This window comes from Saccopteryx bilineata, chromosome 1, assembly GCF_036850765.1.
Source record: "Saccopteryx bilineata isolate mSacBil1 chromosome 1, mSacBil1_pri_phased_curated, whole genome shotgun sequence".
Lineage (NCBI taxonomy): Eukaryota > Metazoa > Chordata > Mammalia > Chiroptera > Emballonuridae > Saccopteryx > Saccopteryx bilineata.
Window position 1 is genome coordinate 369,222,719 of NC_089490.1, and position 21,544 is coordinate 369,244,262.

At 34.6% G+C, this 21,544-nt stretch overlaps 1 protein-coding gene across 6 annotated transcripts in view; it reads left to right on the forward strand.

The window, feature by feature from the left end:
* Positions 1–21,544, forward strand: part of GAS2 (growth arrest specific 2) — a 137,132-nt gene that overhangs the window by 40,362 nt on the left and 75,226 nt on the right. For all 6 annotated transcript variants that reach the window (XR_010728096.1, XM_066251144.1, XM_066251142.1 and 3 more), the window contains exon 4: positions 11,411–11,552. Coding sequence is in view for 5 of the 6 variants with exons in the window: in XM_066251144.1 (XP_066107241.1) it covers positions 11,411–11,552 (142 nt within the window). In the remaining variant the exon portion in view is untranslated. The remainder of the gene's footprint in view (positions 1–11,410; positions 11,553–21,544) is intronic.

The window sequence follows — 21,544 nt, forward strand, 5'->3', positions numbered from 1 at the left end:
CTAGTATCCAATGCTCCTTTCTCTGAGAAATCTTTCATATTCAGAGAATAAGTTTCTCTTTCTCCCATTCAGACCTCATTTCTCTAGTCTTGCTCCTCTAGCTGTGATTCAGAGGTGTTCCAACATGGAAGTGGACAAAGGAAAAGAAATCACTGTTCCAAATTCCTCTGAAAATTTGGAGATCAAACAACATTGGGAATGCATCTCTTTATAGTAACAATGAGTTAGAACTAAATAAATATGGCAGTCCTCTGGGACATGGCATTAACTCTTGAGGATTCCACAGTCTCCACCATTCCATATGGTCCCCTGGAGCTAGCCACTTCATTCTGTTATTTAATGTGCCTGGCCTCTTCAGGGCCTTTGAAAATACAATACTAGTAATTCTTCTTAAGCATAAAATACCCTTTGTGATCCTGGCCCAGTTGACTTTTCTGGACTCATTTTCTCCTCCCCACACATTCTTTACTCATCCATAACTCACATGCTTGTTTAAGACACTGCCAGATGTTTAACTCTATGCAATACACTGCCCTTCTATTTTTATGCCTGGTAAGCACTCAAGATACTTCTATTCTGTAAATTGTCTCTCTTTTGTAAGGCTGTCCTATAATAATGCCCAGTCAACCTTTCCCCAAATTAATACACACTCTTAAATTTCCCAGGGCATTAAATTGAAGCTTCTATTTAAATATTTAAGTTTCTATTGTAGTTCTTAGTATATGTTGTCATGATTTTTAAGTCTGTTTTCAAAGACCTGAGGGTCTTCAGAAATATACCTTGGCCTTATTTTTCTTCTATTTCAGTCCCTCATGCCTACTGTTAAAACTGGTATAGAGCTGTGATTTAATAATGATTGTTTGAGTTGAATCAGATTAAATTTCTGCTATAATTTTTATTATTTTTATTTTTATTTTTTAAAATTATTATTATTTTTTCTGTATTTTTCCAAAGTTGGAAACAGAGAGGCAGTCAGACAGACTCCCGCATGCGCCTGACCAGGATCCACCTGGCATGCCCACCAGGGGGCGATGCTCTGCCCATCTGGGGCGTTGCTCTTTTGCAACCACAGCCATTCTAGCACCTGAGGCAGAGGCCATAGAGCCATCCTCAGCACCCGGGCCAACTTTGCTCCAATGGAGCCTTGGCTGCAGGCGGGGAAGAGAGAGACAGAGAGGAAGGAGAGGGGGAGGGGTGGAGAAGTAGATGGGCGCTTCTCCTGTGTGCCCTGGCCAGAAATTGAACCCAGGACTCCTGCATGCCAGGCCGACACTGTACCACTGAGCAAATTTCTGCTATAATTTTTAGATAGCCCTAACATTTAACTGAATTTTAGAGTGTAGGGCTAGACTATTAGAATTTTTAAGAAGCCAATCTCTGTCTAGTCATATGTAAACAATTAGTTGGGAGAACATAAGCTTTTTATAGTAGCAGATCCTTTAGATCAGTGGTAGTCAACCTGGTCCCTACCGCCCACTAGTAGGTGTTCCAGCTATTATGGTGGGCAGTAGCAGAGCAACCAAAGTATAAATAAAAAGATAGATTTAACTATAATAAGTTATTTTATAAAGAATTTATTCTGCCAAACAGTGAAAATCTGACATAAAGTACTTGGTAAGTAATTATTATTATATGCTTTAACTTGCTGTAACTCTGCTTTATACATTTTATAAAGTAAAGTTACTTCCCTACTTTATAAATCACCATTACTGTGGAACCAGTGGGCGGTAAGAAAATTTTACTACTAACAGAAATACAAAAGTGGACGGTAGGTATAAAAAGATTGACTACCCCTGCTTTAGATAATGATTCCCATGTATATGTATGTGTAAAATTAGGCACAATGCATCTAAAAAAGGAAAAAAATTCATTTGTTGTTGAACTTCTGATATTTTGTACTTGGTAAAGCCTTTGTGCATCTTAAATAACTATCAGTGATATAATTACTTTTTTATAGATTTTAATTTTTAGAGCAGTTTTAGGGTCATAGCAAAATTGAACAGAAAGTACATGAATGGTACTTTTGTTACAATCAATGAAACTACACCAATACATCATAGTCACCCAAATTCCAAAGTTGCATGAGAATTCAGTTATTGTATATTCTCTGGGTTTTGACAAATGTATAATGCTGCATCTTCACCATTATACTATCATTCATAGTAGTTTCACCATCCTAAAAATCCCATGTGAAAACTGAATCTCATGATGAATCATCTACTTACCACCCCTCCTCCCAGGCTTGTCATCCCTGGATCATTTTACTGTCTCTCTAGTGTTACCTTTTCCAGAATGTCATATAGTTGGAATGATACAATATTTAGGCTTTCAGATGGGCTTCTTATTCTTAGTAGCATATATTTAATGTCCTACCATATTTTTAATGACTTAATAGCTCATTTCCTCTTAATACTGAATAATATTCCATTGTCTGGATATACCACATTTTATTCATCCATTCATCTACTAAAGGACAACTTGGTTGTTTCCAAGATTTGGCAATTATGAATAAAGCTGATGTGAATGTAACTTTTCAATTCATTTACATCTTTTTTTTTTTTTTTTTTTTTTTGCATTTTTCTGAAGCTGGAAACAGGGAGAGACAGTCAGACAGACTCCCGCATGCGCCCGACCGGGATCCACCCGGCACGCCCACCAGGGGGCGACGCTCTGCCCACCAGGGGGCGATGCTCTGCCCATCCTGGGCGTCGCCATGTTGCGACCCTCCTGGGTGTCGCCATGTTGCGACCAGAGCCACTCTAGCGCCTGGGGCAGAGGCCACAGAGCCATCCCCAGCGCCCGGGCCATCTTTGCTCCAATGGAGCCTTGGCTGCGGGAGGGGAAGAGAGAGACAGAGAGGAAGGCGCGGCGGAGGGGTGGAGAAGCAAATGGGCGCTTCTCCTATGTGCCCTGGCCGGGAATCGAACCTGGGTCCTCCGCACGCTAGGCCGACGCTCTACCGCTGAGCCAACCGGCCAGGGCTCATTTACATCTTAAATTTTCATTGTCCACTTTATCTTTTAAGCCTGAAATTTTAATAAAAAGTTTGACCATCATTTCTAACATCATTGTATATTATGCCAGAGATAATTTCAGATAATTCAAAATACTTAAACTATTTCCTTTCTTTAGTGATTAAGTGATTTTCCTTCATTTACTTAAGTGGTTTTTCTTCATTTTTCAGGGTATACCAGAATTCTGCTACAAGAAACCTTTTTTTTCTCATTTTATTTATGTGAATATTCTTAAAGCAGTTATAGCATAGACATTGCACCAAATTTTGCTGTAAGACCTGTCCTCTATAAAGTGAAATATATTGTAGGGTAAGAAATGTAACTTTTATTATACTCTTATATGTTCTTCTGGCTGGTTTACTAGTTCAATTGACATGAGGCAGATTAACAGGAGAAAAGAACAAAATTTATTAAATATTTACACAAAGGGTTTTTATAAAAAATGTGGGACCTGAGGACAAATTGAGCAATTGAGGCTTATATGCCTCTTTGAGCTCAGGAGAAATGGGGAGTTATGGTTTGGGATTTCAAAGGGCAGGAAAGCAATTCACAAGGAGATGGAAAAGCAAATGTTTGGTAAATAAATGTTTGCTGAGCCATCTTGAACAATGGGACACAGAGAGGACTTTGATCAGATGACTTTTGTAGGTTCCTCCCTGTCTATCACACCTAGTTCATATTAAATTATAGTTATCTACAATGATAGTTCCCTTCCTGGAGTGGTTCCTCTATCTAAAATTTTTGGGGGCCATGAGGGGGAAGGTCAAAGATTGTTTCTTTGAGTCTTTTGTTTCTTAACAATTATCAGCTTAGAATAGTCACTATCCCAAAAGGCATATTTTGGGTTGGCAAATTCTGTTTCCCCTCAATGTATTGGAGAGTGCAAAGGTGCATTTTGAACTCAGTCCTAGTGAGATAAGTTGCTACTGTACTAAATCATAGCTCAATTTGTCTGAGGCATGAAGGCTTAATGCAGACTACCCAGGAGAAGTTGATGGTACCAGAAAGAACATTTTATGCTATTTTTAATTTTAATAATTTTGATCTTAAAAAATGTATTTTCATCCTTTCTGAAGTTACTTAGTAGTTACATTTAGGTATCTTGATGTGAATGTTCAATAAAATAATTTTATTGAATTCTTAAAAAGAGAATATATAGCAAACCTAAAATTAGCAAGAGGATGGAAACATTTATTCCATTTTGGAAAATGTGACTATTGACTGCGTATTTGAACAGTACATTCTGTATGCCCTTTGGAAAAGGAAATATATTAGTTCTTGGCATTTTCTACGTCTTCTTTATGCATCTCTTCTGTTTTATATCTGAAATAAATAACAATCAAGGGAAGTAGCTTGCTTCAAATTTTTGTGAATAATGGGTTTTAAACTGCCTAGTATTCAATCTTTAGTTCACTACATATAGAGAAGTAAATATGCCATTCTCTTCATTTCTTTCTAGTTTGAATAGATGGAAAAGATTATGTAATTCTTTATTTTAATGTTACCTGGACAAAAAAAGGGAAATAAATCAAATGCTGAAATATATTAAATTTCAGGCATTGGTGAGCCGTTGTGGAACAAGTAGAAGTATATGGGTATAAGAAACTGAATGATTTGACTTTAACTGTGCATGAGTTCATTATTTTCATGGAAAAAATGGAAATGCTATTGGAAAATAGAGATACTATACCTACCTAATTAATGATGGGTGAGTCATGGTACCATTTTTTGAGAATTAAATAGCATAATCGATATGAAAGTAAGTTTTATGTGCCTAGAGCAGTGATGGACAATCTTTTGAGCTTGGTTGGTCAATATTCGCCAAAAAACCGAGCATAACTCAGGTGGTGTGTCACTTCGAGAAAAAAAAACATAATTTCACGATATTTATAGTTTAAATAACAAAAATTTATAATTATAATATATAACTGTATTGAATAAACCAAAAACTAATTATTTAACTTACCTGCTTAGTGACTTCTTTGTTCATCTGTCAGTCAGTTTCTTTTGTTGGTCTTGATATTATTTAACTTGTGTGGGGTGTCATGAACTAAGATAAGTGAGGAGGAGGGGGAATTCTTTAACTAACCTGCCTATTAGCGACTTTTTTGTTGCTGAATTTCATTGGCCAAATCTTCAATTAAAGGTTGGTATTTTGTACACTTCAAGCCCAAGCAAACGGTACTAACTTCATCTGTCAATCTGTTTCTTTTGTTGGTTTTGATATTATTTAACGCTGAGAATAAGGTCTCACAAAAGTATGTAGAGGGAAAAATAGTGAGTAAAGCCATTGCTATATTTTTTAGGGTGCTAAAAGTGTCTGGTAATCGGTTCCAGGCACTCCAAATTTCCTGTTCATAGTGGCACTCTTCTTAATTCCAAGCGGCACCTTTCCAGATTCTCAAGCTTTGACCTCAAGTTGACAAACATCTGAGCCCAGATGTTGTCTTGAAATTCTGCAGATTACATCTTACATAAATTAAAATGGCTGCTGCTATTTCTAATGGCAGGAACAGCACTCATAGCACAGGCCCTCGCCTCTCCCAGCCTCCCCCTCACTCATCTCAGTAATGATGGTCAATTAGAAATCCACGACACCCCAGAACACTAGATTGGATGATGGTTGTTATGGGTATGTGGTTGCTGGTAATGGTGATCACAGGGCCCCCAGAAATGCATCCCCCCGCGGCATTCCACTGCTCCCTGCTCCGCCAGCCAGAAGTGAGGTCAAAGATCCCCTAATGGCCTAATTGGAATTCCCAGAACTAGACACTCTGTGCCGGAGTTCTGTTGTTTTGGCCTACAGACCTCCGGCACAGAGTGTCTACACTACAGCAAATGTTTTATCCTTGGCTACTGCACCTGGCCGTGCAGGAGCTGAGGATGAAACATGCTTCTCGGCATGTGGCCCCATACTTCTCTGGTATGTGGCCACGTGTCATCAGAAATGGCTACGCGTGTCAGTGCTGACACACGTGTCATAGGTTTGCCATCATGGGCCTAGAGCATGGTAAGTCCTCACAGTGTTAATTCCTTATTCCCCCACCTAACATATGATTCAGAAAACAGTATTAGTACTGCTTCTGTATAAAGCACTGTATTTGGCACTGTAGCAGTATGACAAATAAGATCTTGGTTTTCTCTAGGAGTAGATTATAACTATTATAAATAGAACTAGTCACTATTGCCCTTTAAAGCTATAATCCTCATGACACCATAACTAAGACACACACATTTTGGACTTTACAACATACGGTATAAGTAAACTTTTTTTAAATGACCAACATAGTTGTATATCTAAGTAACTATATAAAGGGAAACTATTGGATTTGAGGATACTTGAAAGACCTGGGAATGATATTAGTTAGGGGAAATTAGTCAAGTGATCAAATATTGAACTCTCTTAATCTTTAATAATGGCTTTACTCTCCTTATTATGAATGTGCTATCTAATATGATGGCCACAAGCCATGTGTGTCTATTTATATTTAAATTGAATAAAATGAAATAAAATTTAAAAATTAGTCTTCATTCACACTCACTACAGTTCAAGTGCTCCATAGCCATATGTCAATATAATGGATAGTATAGATAAAGAACACATACATTATTACAGGAAGTTCTACTGAAAAACTATTCTAGAGGAAAGATTCAAGTTTAGCATGAAGATAGAACTAAATTGTTTGCCAATCTTTTTCTGAGTTCTTGTACCCATAAGTAAAAATGAAATGTGTACAAGAAAATATGAGAAAAGGAAATTGTAGGCAATTTAGTATATTTTACTTGCATTGATGATGATGATAATAGAGAACCTTTATTGAATACTTCTACACTTGATTTATATTATTTAATTTACTCTCATTTACACATAGCCAATGGAATACATTATTTTCTACGTTTATTGAATAGGAGACTGAGGCACAGAAACATTAAATAATTTACCCAAAAGTATCATTGCGAGAAGGTGACATAGCTGAGTGTGAACTCAGGCAATTGGACTCCAAAGTCCTAGCACATGCCTAAATGGCAATGGATTAAATTAAAAGCCTTTAGAAGTAAATTAAAATTTTTCTTTTTATTGCAATCTAACTTGGTTGTTACCAGAGGGAATGGGGAGGAGGACATTATTAAAATTCAAACCATTCTCTTGTATGTTAATCATCTAGTCTGGAAGTATTTTAAGCACCATGAGTACATATTTTGGGTTCCACCCACTGAGAGATGAAAGGATAAACTTAAGACTCTTGGTATTAGAAAAGTTAATATGCATCCTACTGACTACTTGCAGATGATCCAGTGGTTTTTTTTGGTAGTCATTTCTCATTTTGCTAACATAAATATTGAATTTCACATCGTGGAGGCTAGAGTACAGTAGTGTGACCCTGGCTTGTGAGTACATGAGTCTAAATCTCTACCCAATCTCAGTTAGCTTGGCTATTGTTCTCCACTTAGCATTCTGTATTCAGTAACTTTCAAAAATAGTTGGAAGGTATTACTTAACATTTTTCAGTTATGCATTTCTTAATTTATAAGAAGCACTTTATGTATAATCAATTATACTATGAATTTAGTGAATTTTGAAAGCCTTAGAAACATATTTCTTGACAATGTAAAAACTTAAAACAGGCTTTGCTCCTGCTATCATGTTGATTATGGTTGAGTTTGAGGGGTCCAGTCTAACTGTTCATTCATGCATTCGTCAATCAGGTTTTGAGGACTTAATATATAATAGCATTGTCTGAAAAAATTAATGAGTTAACAAAGATAGTGTATAATTGAAATACTGTGGGAGTTCTTTGAAGAGTCAGGCAGTAAAAGGAAAACTGATATGGAAGATATATCAGTAATCCAGGTGCAGCTCACCGGCTGAGAGGTGTAGCCCATAGCTTGCAGGATCCAATATTCTCTTTGCACACCAACCAAAAAGGAAAGGGTGAAGGATCTTCCCAGGGCTAACATGCCGTTTATAATTAAGAGTCTTGGTCCTAGACAATTGGCTCAGTGGTAAAGCATTGGCTGGTGTGTGGAAGTCCAGGCTTCGATTTCAGTCAGGGCACAAAGGGGAGGTGACCACCTGCTTCTCCACCCTCCCTCTTCCCACTTTCTCTCTCTCTCTCTCTCTCTCTTTCTCCCTCCTGCAGCCATGGCTCGAATGTGGGTATTCTCTCAAAATTAAGTGTCAAATCAATCTCCAGCTTCTTTTATGTGCTATGGGTATTGTTTTTCTTTAAGGTATACCCCTCATAACCCTCATGTCCTTTAGCTATGTCAAGTATTGTAAAGTTCTTACATTATAGTTCCTGTACTCAAATTCATTTATCCATTTGAAGTGTTTTCAAAAGTTATTTTTTTCCCCACCCAGAGACAGAGGTGATAGATCTTGAAGTGGCTCAGTGTTTAGATCTATTTCAGTTCTTAAAGATGATCTTTGCCTTATTCACATCATATAGTCACCTTTTAGAGATTTTTGTTTGAGCAAATACACTTTTTTATATTTTGGTTAACATAATTTACTCATTTTTACTATTTAATATGAAAATAATAAAAAGTCACTCAAAGTCTATGATTTTGTTTTGGAATTATATAAAATAATTAAATAATCTCTATGTACAGTCATCTTCCTCAAATGTCATTACTGTTGCTTTGATGCCTGTCCTTGAGTTTTTCTTAATTAACATTGTATAAATATAATATTCATACTTATAACATATTTATATGCAATTTAATTTCATATGTGTCCATCTCTATTGCATGTGTGTGTCACCAGTATGTATATAGACATGACCCCATGGTCGCTGGCTTGAGTCCAAAGGTCACTGGCTTGAAGCCAAAGGTTGCTGGCTTGAGCCCAAAGTCACTGTGTCACCAGTATGTATATGTATTCACACATCACAAAATGAAATTATAACATATATATATTTCTGTTTGCAAATTATAGTTTCTGCTTAAGATTATATAAAGGATATATACTGCTCCCCAAAATTAGGAGGTATTTCAAAATGAATATGAAGCTATGAAATATCCACTAATTTTTGTGAGAAGAGTTAGGGAATATTTCAAAATGAATATGAAGCTATAAAATATCCCCTAATTTTTGTGAGCAGTACTTACGGTTCCAGATACATTTATCTTAGTCATTATAAATGATTGCATAGAGTTCCATTGTATTCATACACTGTATTTTATTCCACTAGCCCGCTCTTGACATATTCCTATTTCAATATTTTTCCTGTTCAGTCACTGTTACAATAAGTATACATTGACTTTTAAGCAATAGAGCTCTTTTATCTGTAGGATGGATATATTCTTAAAAATGAAATGTTAGATTTAAGGATATATGTGTTTAAATTCTAAGAAATACTAACTAATTGATGTTTGAATATTTTATAAAGGAGATATTATAATCTACCATTTCTGATTGTTTTTATAATTCATATTGGAAAGTATTTCCCTGAAAACCATTACTTTACCAAATTGGTTAAAGTGATATTGCTATATAGGTAACCCCATTTTTTATTTATATACATACCTATAGTACCTAAAGTATATATCTATAAAGATATTTGTGTGTTCATGCAAAAATTTTGATTATGTCTACCCTAAATCAAATTCAGTCAACAGCAAAGAAATGGATCAGTACAACCTTTAACTGATATAGCAACTGAGTGTTCTAGTTGTCTAGCTTGAAGTCCTTGCTCATGAAGAAGTCTAGTAGCCTAGGCAGTGGCACAGTGGATAGTGTGTTGGACTGGGATGTTGAGGACTTAGATTTGAAACCCCAAGGTTGCTAGCTTGAGTGTGGCTCACCGGATTGAGCATGGGGTTGCTGGCTTGAGCATGGGGTCATAGACATGACCCCATGGCCGCTGGCTTGAGTCCAAAGGTCACTGGCTTGAAGCCAAAGGTCGCTGGCTTGAGCCCAAAGTCACTGGCTTGAGCAAGGGGTCACTCACTCTGCTGTAGCCCCCCAGTCAAAGCACATATGAAAAAGTAATCAATGAACAACTAAGATGCTGCAGTGAAGAATTGATTCTTCTCATCTCTCTCCTTTTCTGTCTGTCTGTCCCTATCTGTCTCTTTCTCTGACTCTCTCTCTGTCTCTGTCAAAAAATAAAAAGAAGGCTAGTAGTAGTAATCTTAGCAGGACTTCACCAGTCCACTAATGGGCCACTATTTCATCTTATAACCATCCGTGTTAGGAGCTCACCAATCAACAGTATTTTGGTTACATTTGCTGGTTCACAGTGAAGAGAGGAAATATCCTACCTATAAATTTAAATTACCAAGTGCTTCTCCTTTGGTCTTTTTTCTCTTTGAGGCAAAGCTCTGTGTAGCTCACATCATCCAAATTCGTGATTCAGTCACATAGAGTCACACTGTATGACTTCATGGAATGCTGTGGGAACTGGTTTTATTCTATTTTTTTAAAAAAACCTGCACAACATTTTATAGCACTTGGTATGGTGCCAAGGGAGATATTCTGGCTAAAATTATGAGAAACTGTTAATATAAAAGTCTGTAGAGGTTCACACCCTCCCTTATCTTATGCATTTTCATATCCCAGAAGAGAAATGGTGCAGAATAGATATCATATGTTTCAAGGTCAGATAGCAGAAATCCAACCAAAACGATTTTTATATTATATAATATAACAATACCCTATGGTTTAAAAGGAAATAGTCTAGACAAAAGACGATAGAATATTACTATTAATAGATTTTTCATATTTTTTTCTTGGTGTTGGTGATGGAGACTTATGATGTTAAATAATTCTGCTGCTCTTTTTTTGACTTTACAGTTTTTGTGTAATTTTTATAGTGTGTGTATTTGTATGCTTGTAATAATGCAGGTGTGTGTTATATATATTATACATGTTCACATACTATAAAGGTTGTGGCAAAAGTAGGTTTACAGTGGTTAATATAGAAAATAATACAATAATTAATAAATAATAATTTAAGAATAAACTGTGTTTTGCATTCTCAAAACTGTAAACCTACTTTTGCCATACCCTGTATTTGTGTTTTATTCTTCTTGCACTAATGAGAAATACATTTATAAATGCTTCATGATAAATACTGATAGAATACTTGGAAGAGAAGGCCAAAAAAATAATAGAAAAGAAAGTAAAAGGGCCATCTGAGCCAGAGAAGGGATTTATGTATATTTATCACTAGATACTAAAAAGTATGTTTAAAGGCACAGATTTTTATACTCTCTTATTGCCAGCAAAGTATTATTTACATTTCACTTCCTTTTCAATAGTTCTTCACTGACCTATTTATTGACATGAGGTCATCCCAAAGCATTCTGTTGAAAACATAAATGTATATTTAATGTGTTGTTCTGATAACTTTGCCAGAATTCCTCCAGAGTGAGATTGCTTTGTTTTTCAGAATCTGCCCTTGAAGAAGATTCCCTGCAAAGCCAGTGCCCCCTCAGGCTCCTTTTTTGCCCGAGACAATACAGCAAATTTCTTATCCTGGTGCCGAGATTTAGGAGTAGATGAGACATGTCTATTTGAATCGGAAGGTCTGGGTATGTATTTTCTTCAGAATTTTCACTGATAAAATATTAAAATTGTAGTCTTTGTTAATATAACTATCAAAGCTAACATTTTTGTGTGATGTAATTTCACAGATTAATTTAAAAAAACTTGTAGTTTGTTGTAAATGAGTTTTGAAGGTGGAAAGATGCATGTCCTCTTATTATTGGTTATCTGTGCATTAAAAATAGGAACATAATTAGCACACTTATTTCCAATAGAAAATCAAATAAATACAATACAAAATTAGGGGATGTTTGGAAAGCATAGAGTTCAATTTTACCATCAGGCTTTTACCTGCCTAGTCAAGCAGTAGTTATATATGTTCCAGCTATGACAACACTACTGTCTTTTCACTTCTGCAAAGGTATGAAAACATCATTTCCCACAAGTTCTCTTTGTTGAAACTGAAGTCTGTTAATTAATTTTTTAGTGAGTTAAACATCAGTCAAGCAAGCAGGAGACTGAAGTAATTAAAGATAATGAAATGAAAGACAGATGTCTTAGTACCCAGGTCTACACAGATAATTGGGTTATTTTTTGTCTTATTTTGTTTTATGATTGAATTTTGGCAAATCCACTTCCATACCATAGAATGAGTTTTTGGATTTCTTTGGGATAAAACATGCAGTGTCCAGGGTTTTGACATTACTCATGAAATAAAACTGAGTGAAGAGAGAAGACAGAGTCTAGGAGGGGGACAGGAAAAGCTTTTGTTCTGTTGAGTGAGACTTCAAAAGAACCAATTCATAAAATCATATACCAAACACAGGGTGTGCAAAAAGTAGATTTAGAGCTGTTACTATGCAAAAGACTGAATATATTCTTGTATTATTTTTTAATTATTGCATTATTTTCCATATAAACAACTGTAAACCTACTTTTGCCCCATTTAAAATTAATATCAGAGTAAGTTGAGCATTCTTCAGAGAGAACAAGTGTACAAATTGCTTTCTAAACAGAATCCTCTATGCCCCAGGGCTCACAAAGCAATATTCCTCTGTTGAACCTAGGAAATTGATGAGAACAGCTAAAATCTTACTCATTTTTTTTGTGCTTAAGGGAATTTGTATTTGTACTGAGAGGAATTGATGTGATAAGGAAAAGGTTATCATCAAGTTTCTGAGAATTATCTCAGCAGAGTAGGAAAATACATGAATTTAGACTAGAAGAGCATTTTATACCTGAACGAAAAAATAAACCAGAATAATTACACAATAGCATACTATGTTAAAAGTGTGCTTCCTGAACATTCATTATATGAATGGGCTTTGACTGTCTTACTTTTCTCTCTAATAATGTAAAACAAATTTTGTGGAAGATATGTGTGTGTGTGTGTGTGTGTATACTGCTCACAAAAATTAGCAGATATTTCAAAATGAATATGAAGCAAAAAGAAAAAGCATTTGATTTTTTTATTTAACATCACAAAAGCAAACAACAAGTCAAAGATAGTTGTTTAATTATGCAAATGAGATGCAAAATCAACTTTTATTTCATTGGTGAAAATGCACTATACAAAAGGCTGAAAGTACTGGAGTATCTCCACGTTCCCTGATCCCCTAATTTTTGTGAGCAGTGTATATACCTCCTTTTTAAGTCTGGTGTTAATTTTACAGATAGATTTTAATTTTCAGGTTAACAGGAAATTTTGTGTGTGGAGGATTATAAAAAGGGAGTGTGCAGGAATTACTTGTGAAAAATATTCTTGAAAGATCTAATAAATATTCATATACACACACATGGCTATATAATAAAATCTTAGGAGGACATTCCTCATGAGTGGACAAATACCATCCTAATTTAAAATTCTGGAGTGTCCCTGCATGACCAAAATGTTGCCACATGGAGAAACTGCTTTATTGCTTATTAATTTGTTCATTGCACAGGTTTTCATTAGTGAAACATTTTTCAGTGACCACTGTAGAGCAAGTGGATTACTAACTATAAATGTAAATGTGATCATGTCTCAATTTTATCATTCTCCATTGAGTTCTTTTGTTATATGAACTAATAAAACTTTTAGTTGGAATCCAAGAAGAGTCAATCAGTCTAGTAATATATTTTCTCTGGAGTAAATATCACCATAGCCCAATGTCCTTAATGAGAACAGAATGCATATTTCTTAGTACCTTAATTGCTTCTTAAAACCCCATTCATATAATAAGTAATATTTTATTTTCAAACAATAAATCCTAGAGCAGCATATGTAATAATGATTGTGGTATATAAATATGTATTCTGAAGCATATAGAATTATGTCTAGAAAAAATTTGAGATGATCCATTTCTTCCTCTTTTTAAAAAACTTTATAAAAAGAAAGTCCATGAAAATTTAAATATAACTATCAAATATTTAGTTAAAATATCTTTGATTTTGCTTATCTTCTATAACTTCACTTATACCTCACAAAGAAAATACATTTACATAGCCATGAAAGGTTAATAAGACCAAGTTTTCAAGGGTATTAAATTTTTTTTAAAAATTTAATTTTCAAAGTACCAAATTAAAGCAATAGGCATTCTAGCTTGCTGCTTAATGAAAAGATAAATTTAAAATTTCTGCTGCTCAGAATAGGATGTGAGGGGATGTACAATAGGCCCCAGGGAGCAGGAGGAAGGGAGCAATATTGTAGCATTGACTTTAGGATTATTCAGAGAAAGGAAACAGCTGTGCTCATAGATGTTAATGATAATCAAGAAGAAGGACACTGAGAAATTCCATTTCCACAAGTGGAACCCTTTCTCCTTGAATTTTTCTTATTATTCACTGTAGACGAGGAAGTGATTGAGCCACTGCTCATGGCCTTGTACTCTGTACTTGCAGAATTGACTTTCTTGCAACAATAACACTGTGTACTCTGCTTGATGTCTTTTCACACTTCACTTTTGAAATGGAATTTAGGGCAAGGTTTTTTTCTTTTTTCTTTTTTTTTAACCTCAAGATTTCATTTCAGTAGCATACAAGATGAAGAGCATCCTTTGTGTTCTGGTGTTTTGAATAGCAAAGAAAATGAAAAGATGCCCTGATGAAGGGGAAAATCTGTTTGAATGAATGATAAAGTAGATCACTGTACTGAGTGTGTATCAAGAGGCTTCTGTGTTTAGCTGTTCAAAGGTCTTTGCCTGCACAGAGCATCCTTATCTTTGTGGCAATTGATATACTAACCCTCTGCTGCAGTTCTTTTTGTACAGTTATTTGTGAGAGGATCTTGATTCACAACTCACTCAATCTGTTCTCTTTCCATAACAGCTAATGACAAGAAATCTCAGTGGGTGGGGAACGTATGCCAGGGATGAACTGGGGAGTATGGACAGCAGCTTAGTTCATATGCTCCTCTCAGGTATCTTGTCTTCTCGAGTCCTGGCAGATAACTTTCTATGCCAAATGATATAACTCCATATGATCACATACAGAATATAACCTGCAATTTACCTTCTATGGCATTCTTGATAATTTTTCTTCTATGGAATATCAGTTCTTAGATCTCATAATTTCACAACTATACTAAAGTATCTTCAAAATGAGCCAATCTAAAAATGTGTAAAGGTCATGAACAACTTATTCATAAATGATATATAAAAATCTAACAAAGATATAAAAATCATTGGACACCTTAGTAATAAGGTAAGGCAATGAAATACTGAAAAATTAGCAAAAAATTAAGAAAATTATGTTTCATTTTGAGTAAGCAGGATAATAGGGTGTTTACACATTACTGGAGGAAATTGGACATTGGTGTGTCTTTTTTGGAGGGCAATTTGATGTTGTCTATCAGAGACCTCAGGAGTGTTTATATCCTCTTATCAAGTGGATCTACTTCTAAAAGCTTATCCAAAGGTAATAAGTAGAAATAGGCTTCAGAATGTCCACTAAAACATTTTTATAATAATAGAAAATATGAGAATGAACTGAATCTATGACATTTGGTGATAGCTTGAACAAATTACAGTCATCCACAAATAACATCCAAAGATAATATTCTTGAGACTTTAAGGCTATGGGAAACTCACACATTTATATGTTATAAATAACAAGAAATGTATTTAGAATTTAAAAGAAAGGTAAATAGTTGTTGGGTTATAAGTAATACGATTTTCTTCTCCAATTACCTATTAAACTCTAACCAGTAAACAGGTATGTCATATAATCTGAGACATGAACAGTTAATTTTATGTTAAAATATAAGTTGAACCAATTTGCATAGTGAAGTATTTATGGACATAAAAATGTATACATCAGTGTATTATAAGGGTTGTTTTTTGCATTATTGAGGTTAAACAGACATTTCAAATGATTCTAGAATTTTATACTGCCATGGGAACAGATGACATAACTCTTTGTGTGTTCTGTGGAGCATACTTTAACCTTAAGATTTTACATGGAACGCTCACCTACAACCCCAGTTGTATAAACCAGGCTGACATATTAGCAACTGGAGGGGATTTAATTTTTCATGTCTCTGATTTATTAACACTTGTTTTTTTTGGGGGGGGTTCCTTTAGAATATTAAGATTGCATTTTAGATTTTAAAAAGATGAATATGAATGTTTTCTTGAATTTAAAAGTATGTAGTCTATCAATCTAAAAAGAAAATATCCCCCAATAATAATTTTTTAAAAAATGAACTTTACTTTTAGTTGTAGAGTAAGAGAAAAGAAGTGCTTACAAAACTATATAGGTGTGAAAGCATTTTCTGTTTTCAGCGTGGCAGAGATACAAAATTTTGGGAACTGTATTAATCACTATTCTTCCTAACAGTAAATGTAATAATTTTTCAAAGACTTTAACTTCCTTTTATAAAATAATGCTTAATGTTTTAATATGGCTCATTTTTATTATTTAAATTAAGACCAGAAATGTATGTATTATTTTCAATTGTAAAAGGTTTTGTCATAAATCTTAAAATTGGTGCTCACATGAATTTTTAAAAAGTATTTAAAGTAAGAAACTAGTTAAAAGAGTAATTTTCTTGTGCGGGGGGTTTATTTTTTATAATTTATGTTAGCACACTAATTAAAAATCATCAATGTTAGTTTAAACTTTTTCCTCCCGAGATGTGTTTATATTTGCATTATTTGTATGCATTCAGGTGAGCTGGGAGGTGGTGTGGGGGCAAAGGATGGGAGGAAATTCTTTAAAAAATGCATAGCTTTTTGCTCTCTGTTATTGTGTCAATATCATTATGTTATTGAATGATTATAGGATTTGGAGCCCAATGACTATCCTTCACCTATTTCTCTGAGAAAGAATCTACTCAGCGAAAAAAGGGTTTGCTCTCTGCTGTGCTAGCATGCAAGTGTGTGTGATTTGCTTTTTATTTTTATTTGCTGTGTTTATGTTTGCTGTGTGGCACTGTCTTCTTTTGATGCATGACTCTAATGTGCCGTTTCCCAAAGTCCTTTGTCCTTTTGATCGTTGGTCAATCACTGATCTATCTGCAGTACTGGTGTGCTGTTGCTGTCCAAAGTAGAACGGATTGTGTATGGAGTGTTAAACACTGTTTTCCTTTTTATACTTTCACGTCACCTGTTGCATCAGAAAAAGAGTCTGTGCCTGCCTCCCAGTGTTTGATAAATCTTTTGTTGTTGTCTATATTGAGGACTATAGGAGTATTTCTGTAGAAAAAGCTACATTACTTTTATTAGTATTAATGTGGCATGACAATTTCAGGATATCCATTCAGCTCTGGGTTATTTATATTCACTTTATTTCTTTCCCAAGAACAATTTATTGAGACTTTTGGGGTTGTTTTACACTTGTTTTCATAAAGCACTTACTTTATTAGCATCTCAATTCACTTTTCACTTTTGGGCTCCGAAACACTCTTTCCAAATTTAGCCATTTGCCCTGTGCCAGAAATAGTTATAAGCAAAACAATATAATCTCATTGAGGAAATAAATGTCTCCTAGGAATCACAGGTGTATCAGAACCTGATGGAGCCAGGGTCAAATTAGGAAAGTAGACAGCTTTCTAAGTTTTCCAGGATAAAATTTTTGCTCTACGATATTTAATAATAAAATCTATATGCTCAATAATGAGAGCTGAACCATGTACATGTGCTACCATTTCTACTCTCCCCAAAACCATCATTTTATAAATGAGAATGCTGAAACCTAGAGAGTTAAAGAATTTACCCAGTTTCATAAGTTACACAGCTTTCCCATGGCCCCACTAAGATTTTAATTCAGCACCATTGACCTCCAAAGATCATGCCTCCTGTGTTACAGAAAGATATGTTTTGAGTTAATTTTAGGACTTCACATGATTATGTCAAGTAAAAGGAAAAATAAAATATAAATATAAAACAAATTAGAAAAGACTCTTGCCTTGTCCTGCTATTCTGAGGGATAGTGATTTGATCCATTAAATTAACATAAGGTCTGGGTGCTAAAGAAAAAAAAAAAGCACTATTTGTGCCAAGACATTCCCAATTTAGTGACAAAGGCAATTAACTACATATCATTCTATACATCTTCTGCTACTGATGAGATTATGAATGAGCCCAACACTGTGTGCAATTTATATGTATGTCATATTCTATTTTCAATGTGGATGATGATTCTCAAAAGGTTGGCTGCACACACAGCATTAGTGAGCTTGCAAGACTTTCTTGTTGGCCTTTCCTTCTGCTCTTTCGCCTCCCTCAGGTCAGTTCCTAAGGTACCTCACCTGCTGTGCCTTGCCTAACTGCCTCCTACCTTTAAACTCAGATTTCTGAATCATGTTATAGGGAGTCACATGATGGCTGAGAGCTGGTTGTTATTATCCCTTCACCTTCTAAAGTGGCCTCTTTTGTACCTTATAGTTCTGGCAGGAGAAAAGTCTCCATGATACCCATTAATGGCTAATTGAAATAAAATTTTTTCCCTTTATTCATCATCACCACTGTTATCCTAAACATTTTTAGGGTATATTTCTTATCAAAACACTTGCGAATAGTTTTAACAAAATACAGGGATAGGCAAAAGTAGGTTTACAGTTGTTTGTATGAAAAAAATAGATAATATAAGGATAAATAATAATATAAGAATAAACCTTGTTTTGCGTAGTGATAACTGTAAACCTACTTTTGCCAACTCCGTAGATACAGGAATTATAACCGACATTTATCAAATAATTGTTATTTAATACAGTGCTTCTTAAACTGTAGTGTGTACCCTCATCACCCAGAGAGCTTGTTTACATGTAGATTTTAATCAATAAATCTGGGTGGGACCCAATAATTTACATTCCTGTCAAGCTCCCAGATGATGTCTGTGAACCAAGGGAAATAAGCAGGGAGTAACATTTATTGAGTGCTTACCATATGCCAAGTGCTTACCATATGCCAAGTTCTCTTAACTATAAAATTACCTCTTAAGGAAGGCAAGACACCTGTTTGAGAGATGAGAAAATTATACAGCCTAAACTAGAACCCACTCCTGACTTCTGGCTTATCTTCAACTATATCACTCTTCCTAAATATTAGAACCTATTCTCTACTCCGGGAAGGTGAGCAGCCTTTCTTTTATGATATTTTTACAATTATATAATATTCAGCCAAACATATCATTTTTATGTTTTCTTCCTAAATATAAATCTAAAAACTAATTTCCTTCAAGACTAATGTGAATGTTGTAACAATAATATATAGATACTAAGTGGACAAGACAGTTTTTTATGCTTTCATTTCTTCATTCATCTGTTAAAACTTAATACATTTAGCTAAAGTGTACATTTATGGTTGAATGCATTTTCTCCTTGCAGATGCTGTGACATTGGAGCTCACCCCTTGCTTTTAGTGGAAGGCCTCCTTTTCTATTCCTGGAGCTAGCAGCATTCCATTTGACATTTGATACCCATGAGATTTTTATAGAATCTAGGTTATAACATTGAGTCTCTTGCCACGTATTTTTGAATAGAGATCTGTGTGTTACTTCTCCCAGAGGTATTCTGCATTATATGTTTCTTTGAAATGGTTTTGTTTATTTAAAAAGAAGCCTCCAATGATAAAAAAAAGACCTTTTGAAAATATTCACCGTAGAGTAGAACTTTTTATATGTTTTAAAGAGAATTTGTTCAGAGGAAAGCAATCAGTAGTAATACCTCTACAACCCTTAACACAAAGTGAAAGACCATATTAATGTTACAATGAGAAAGTGAAAAAAAAGTATTCTACTGTAAACTTCAGTAAAAGTAGAGGATTATTTATATTTTTGGAAAGATGAATCAGTAAATATGTTAAAAAATGAGTAGGACATGACTCAACCCACAGGCTTTATTTCAAGGGCAATATATTAAAGTTGCCTTTCTAATCTTCTTGACAGACATGCTTTTAGTTATTTAATCTTCTAAAATATATAATATTTAATTAATTTTGATAATTTATTAAAAAAAGACTCATCTAAGTTAACTTATTCTCAGGGACAGAGGAAAATCAATAGTAACATGATTGGTGTTTCACAAAAAGGCATATCCCAATGTAATTGCTAGTTAAACTTTATACTCGGTACAAAATCAGAATAGCTATAGGATATCTCTTTTATATCTGTCTATAAATATACTTGCCAATTTGACTTATTTAACTTGAAATTTGATTATACTCAGCACAAAATCAGAATAGCTATTGGAAAACTGCTTTATGTCTGTCTATATATACTGGCCAAACTGACTAATTTAACTTGAAATTTGATTAAATTTAGAATTTACTGTCTCTGATAGAATATAAATGATAAAATATTCAAATACAAAAGGACACTTTAAATTATACAAGTCTACCAACAGAAGCATTTTTTCATTGCCAAGTTTCTTCCATCATAGGCAGTCCCTGGGTTATGAATGAGACAGGTTATATAAGTTTGTTCTTAAGTTGAATTTGTATGAAAGTTAGAACAGGTACAATTACCTATTAAATGCAACTTAGACAGATGTTTATCTTAGCATAGTATTTATTTGTTATCTTTCTGTGCATATAATCCTTAAACATTTTCAAACCTATAGAACCTATCTCATTTGCAACCTAAGGACTGCCTGTAGTTAGTATTGTGACTAGCAGGGTGTATGCACAAGAAAAAGCTTACAGGAAAAAGATGGGAATTAATTTGACTAAGCCAGATGGAGATGTTCTTCAAATAAATGATTTATAGCAATGAAAAATAATAATAAACTAACCTAGGACAAATCTTTCCTGTGCCAATGACAACAGTAAGTATTATTTTGTGTAATCCTCACCAAAATATGTGTGGTGCACAATATTCTTTTCCCTCAGAAAACTGAGTTTTTATAAAATGTCCTCCCAAACAGCACAACTAGGAAGTGTTAGAGCTCAGGCTCTTCTCTCCGGCCACAACACTTTTTCCATCTATTAATGTGAAATTAGAACTTGCCTTGGTGCAAAACCAATCACCTCTTAGGTATAATATAGATACTGCTTAAAAAGCCTTGAATTTAGTTTGATAGCAATAAAGTAAGAGTGTTTGTTTTTACAATTAAATAAACATTTACATAATTTAGGTCTTGCCTTTTCTAAAATTGCTAGGTAAGATTTTATTTAGTTGTTCATTGTCACAATCATTATAATCCCCACATAATTTTCATCATCCTTGATATTATGAGATATCAAACTTACTGTATAATTACTCTGTGCTAAACATTGTGCTAAGTTATGTACCTCTACAGAGTTATCTTATATTTTGCCTACTAGTTATTAAACATTGATAGTTATTATTATTTTTTTGTCTAATATGGGTCAGGCATTATATGCTAAATATTTAAAAATTCATTAACACATTAGACAATATTGTAGGTGTGTTTTAAAGCAATTATATTGCTTTATTAAAAGATAATCTTTCCGCCCTGGCCAGTTGGCTCAGTGGTAGAGCGTCGGCCTGGCGTGCAGAAGTCCCAAGTTCCATTCCCGGCCAGGGCACACAGGAGAAGCACCCATCTGCTTCTCCACCCCTCCCCCTCTCCTTCCTCTCTGTCTCTCTCTTCCCCTCCCGC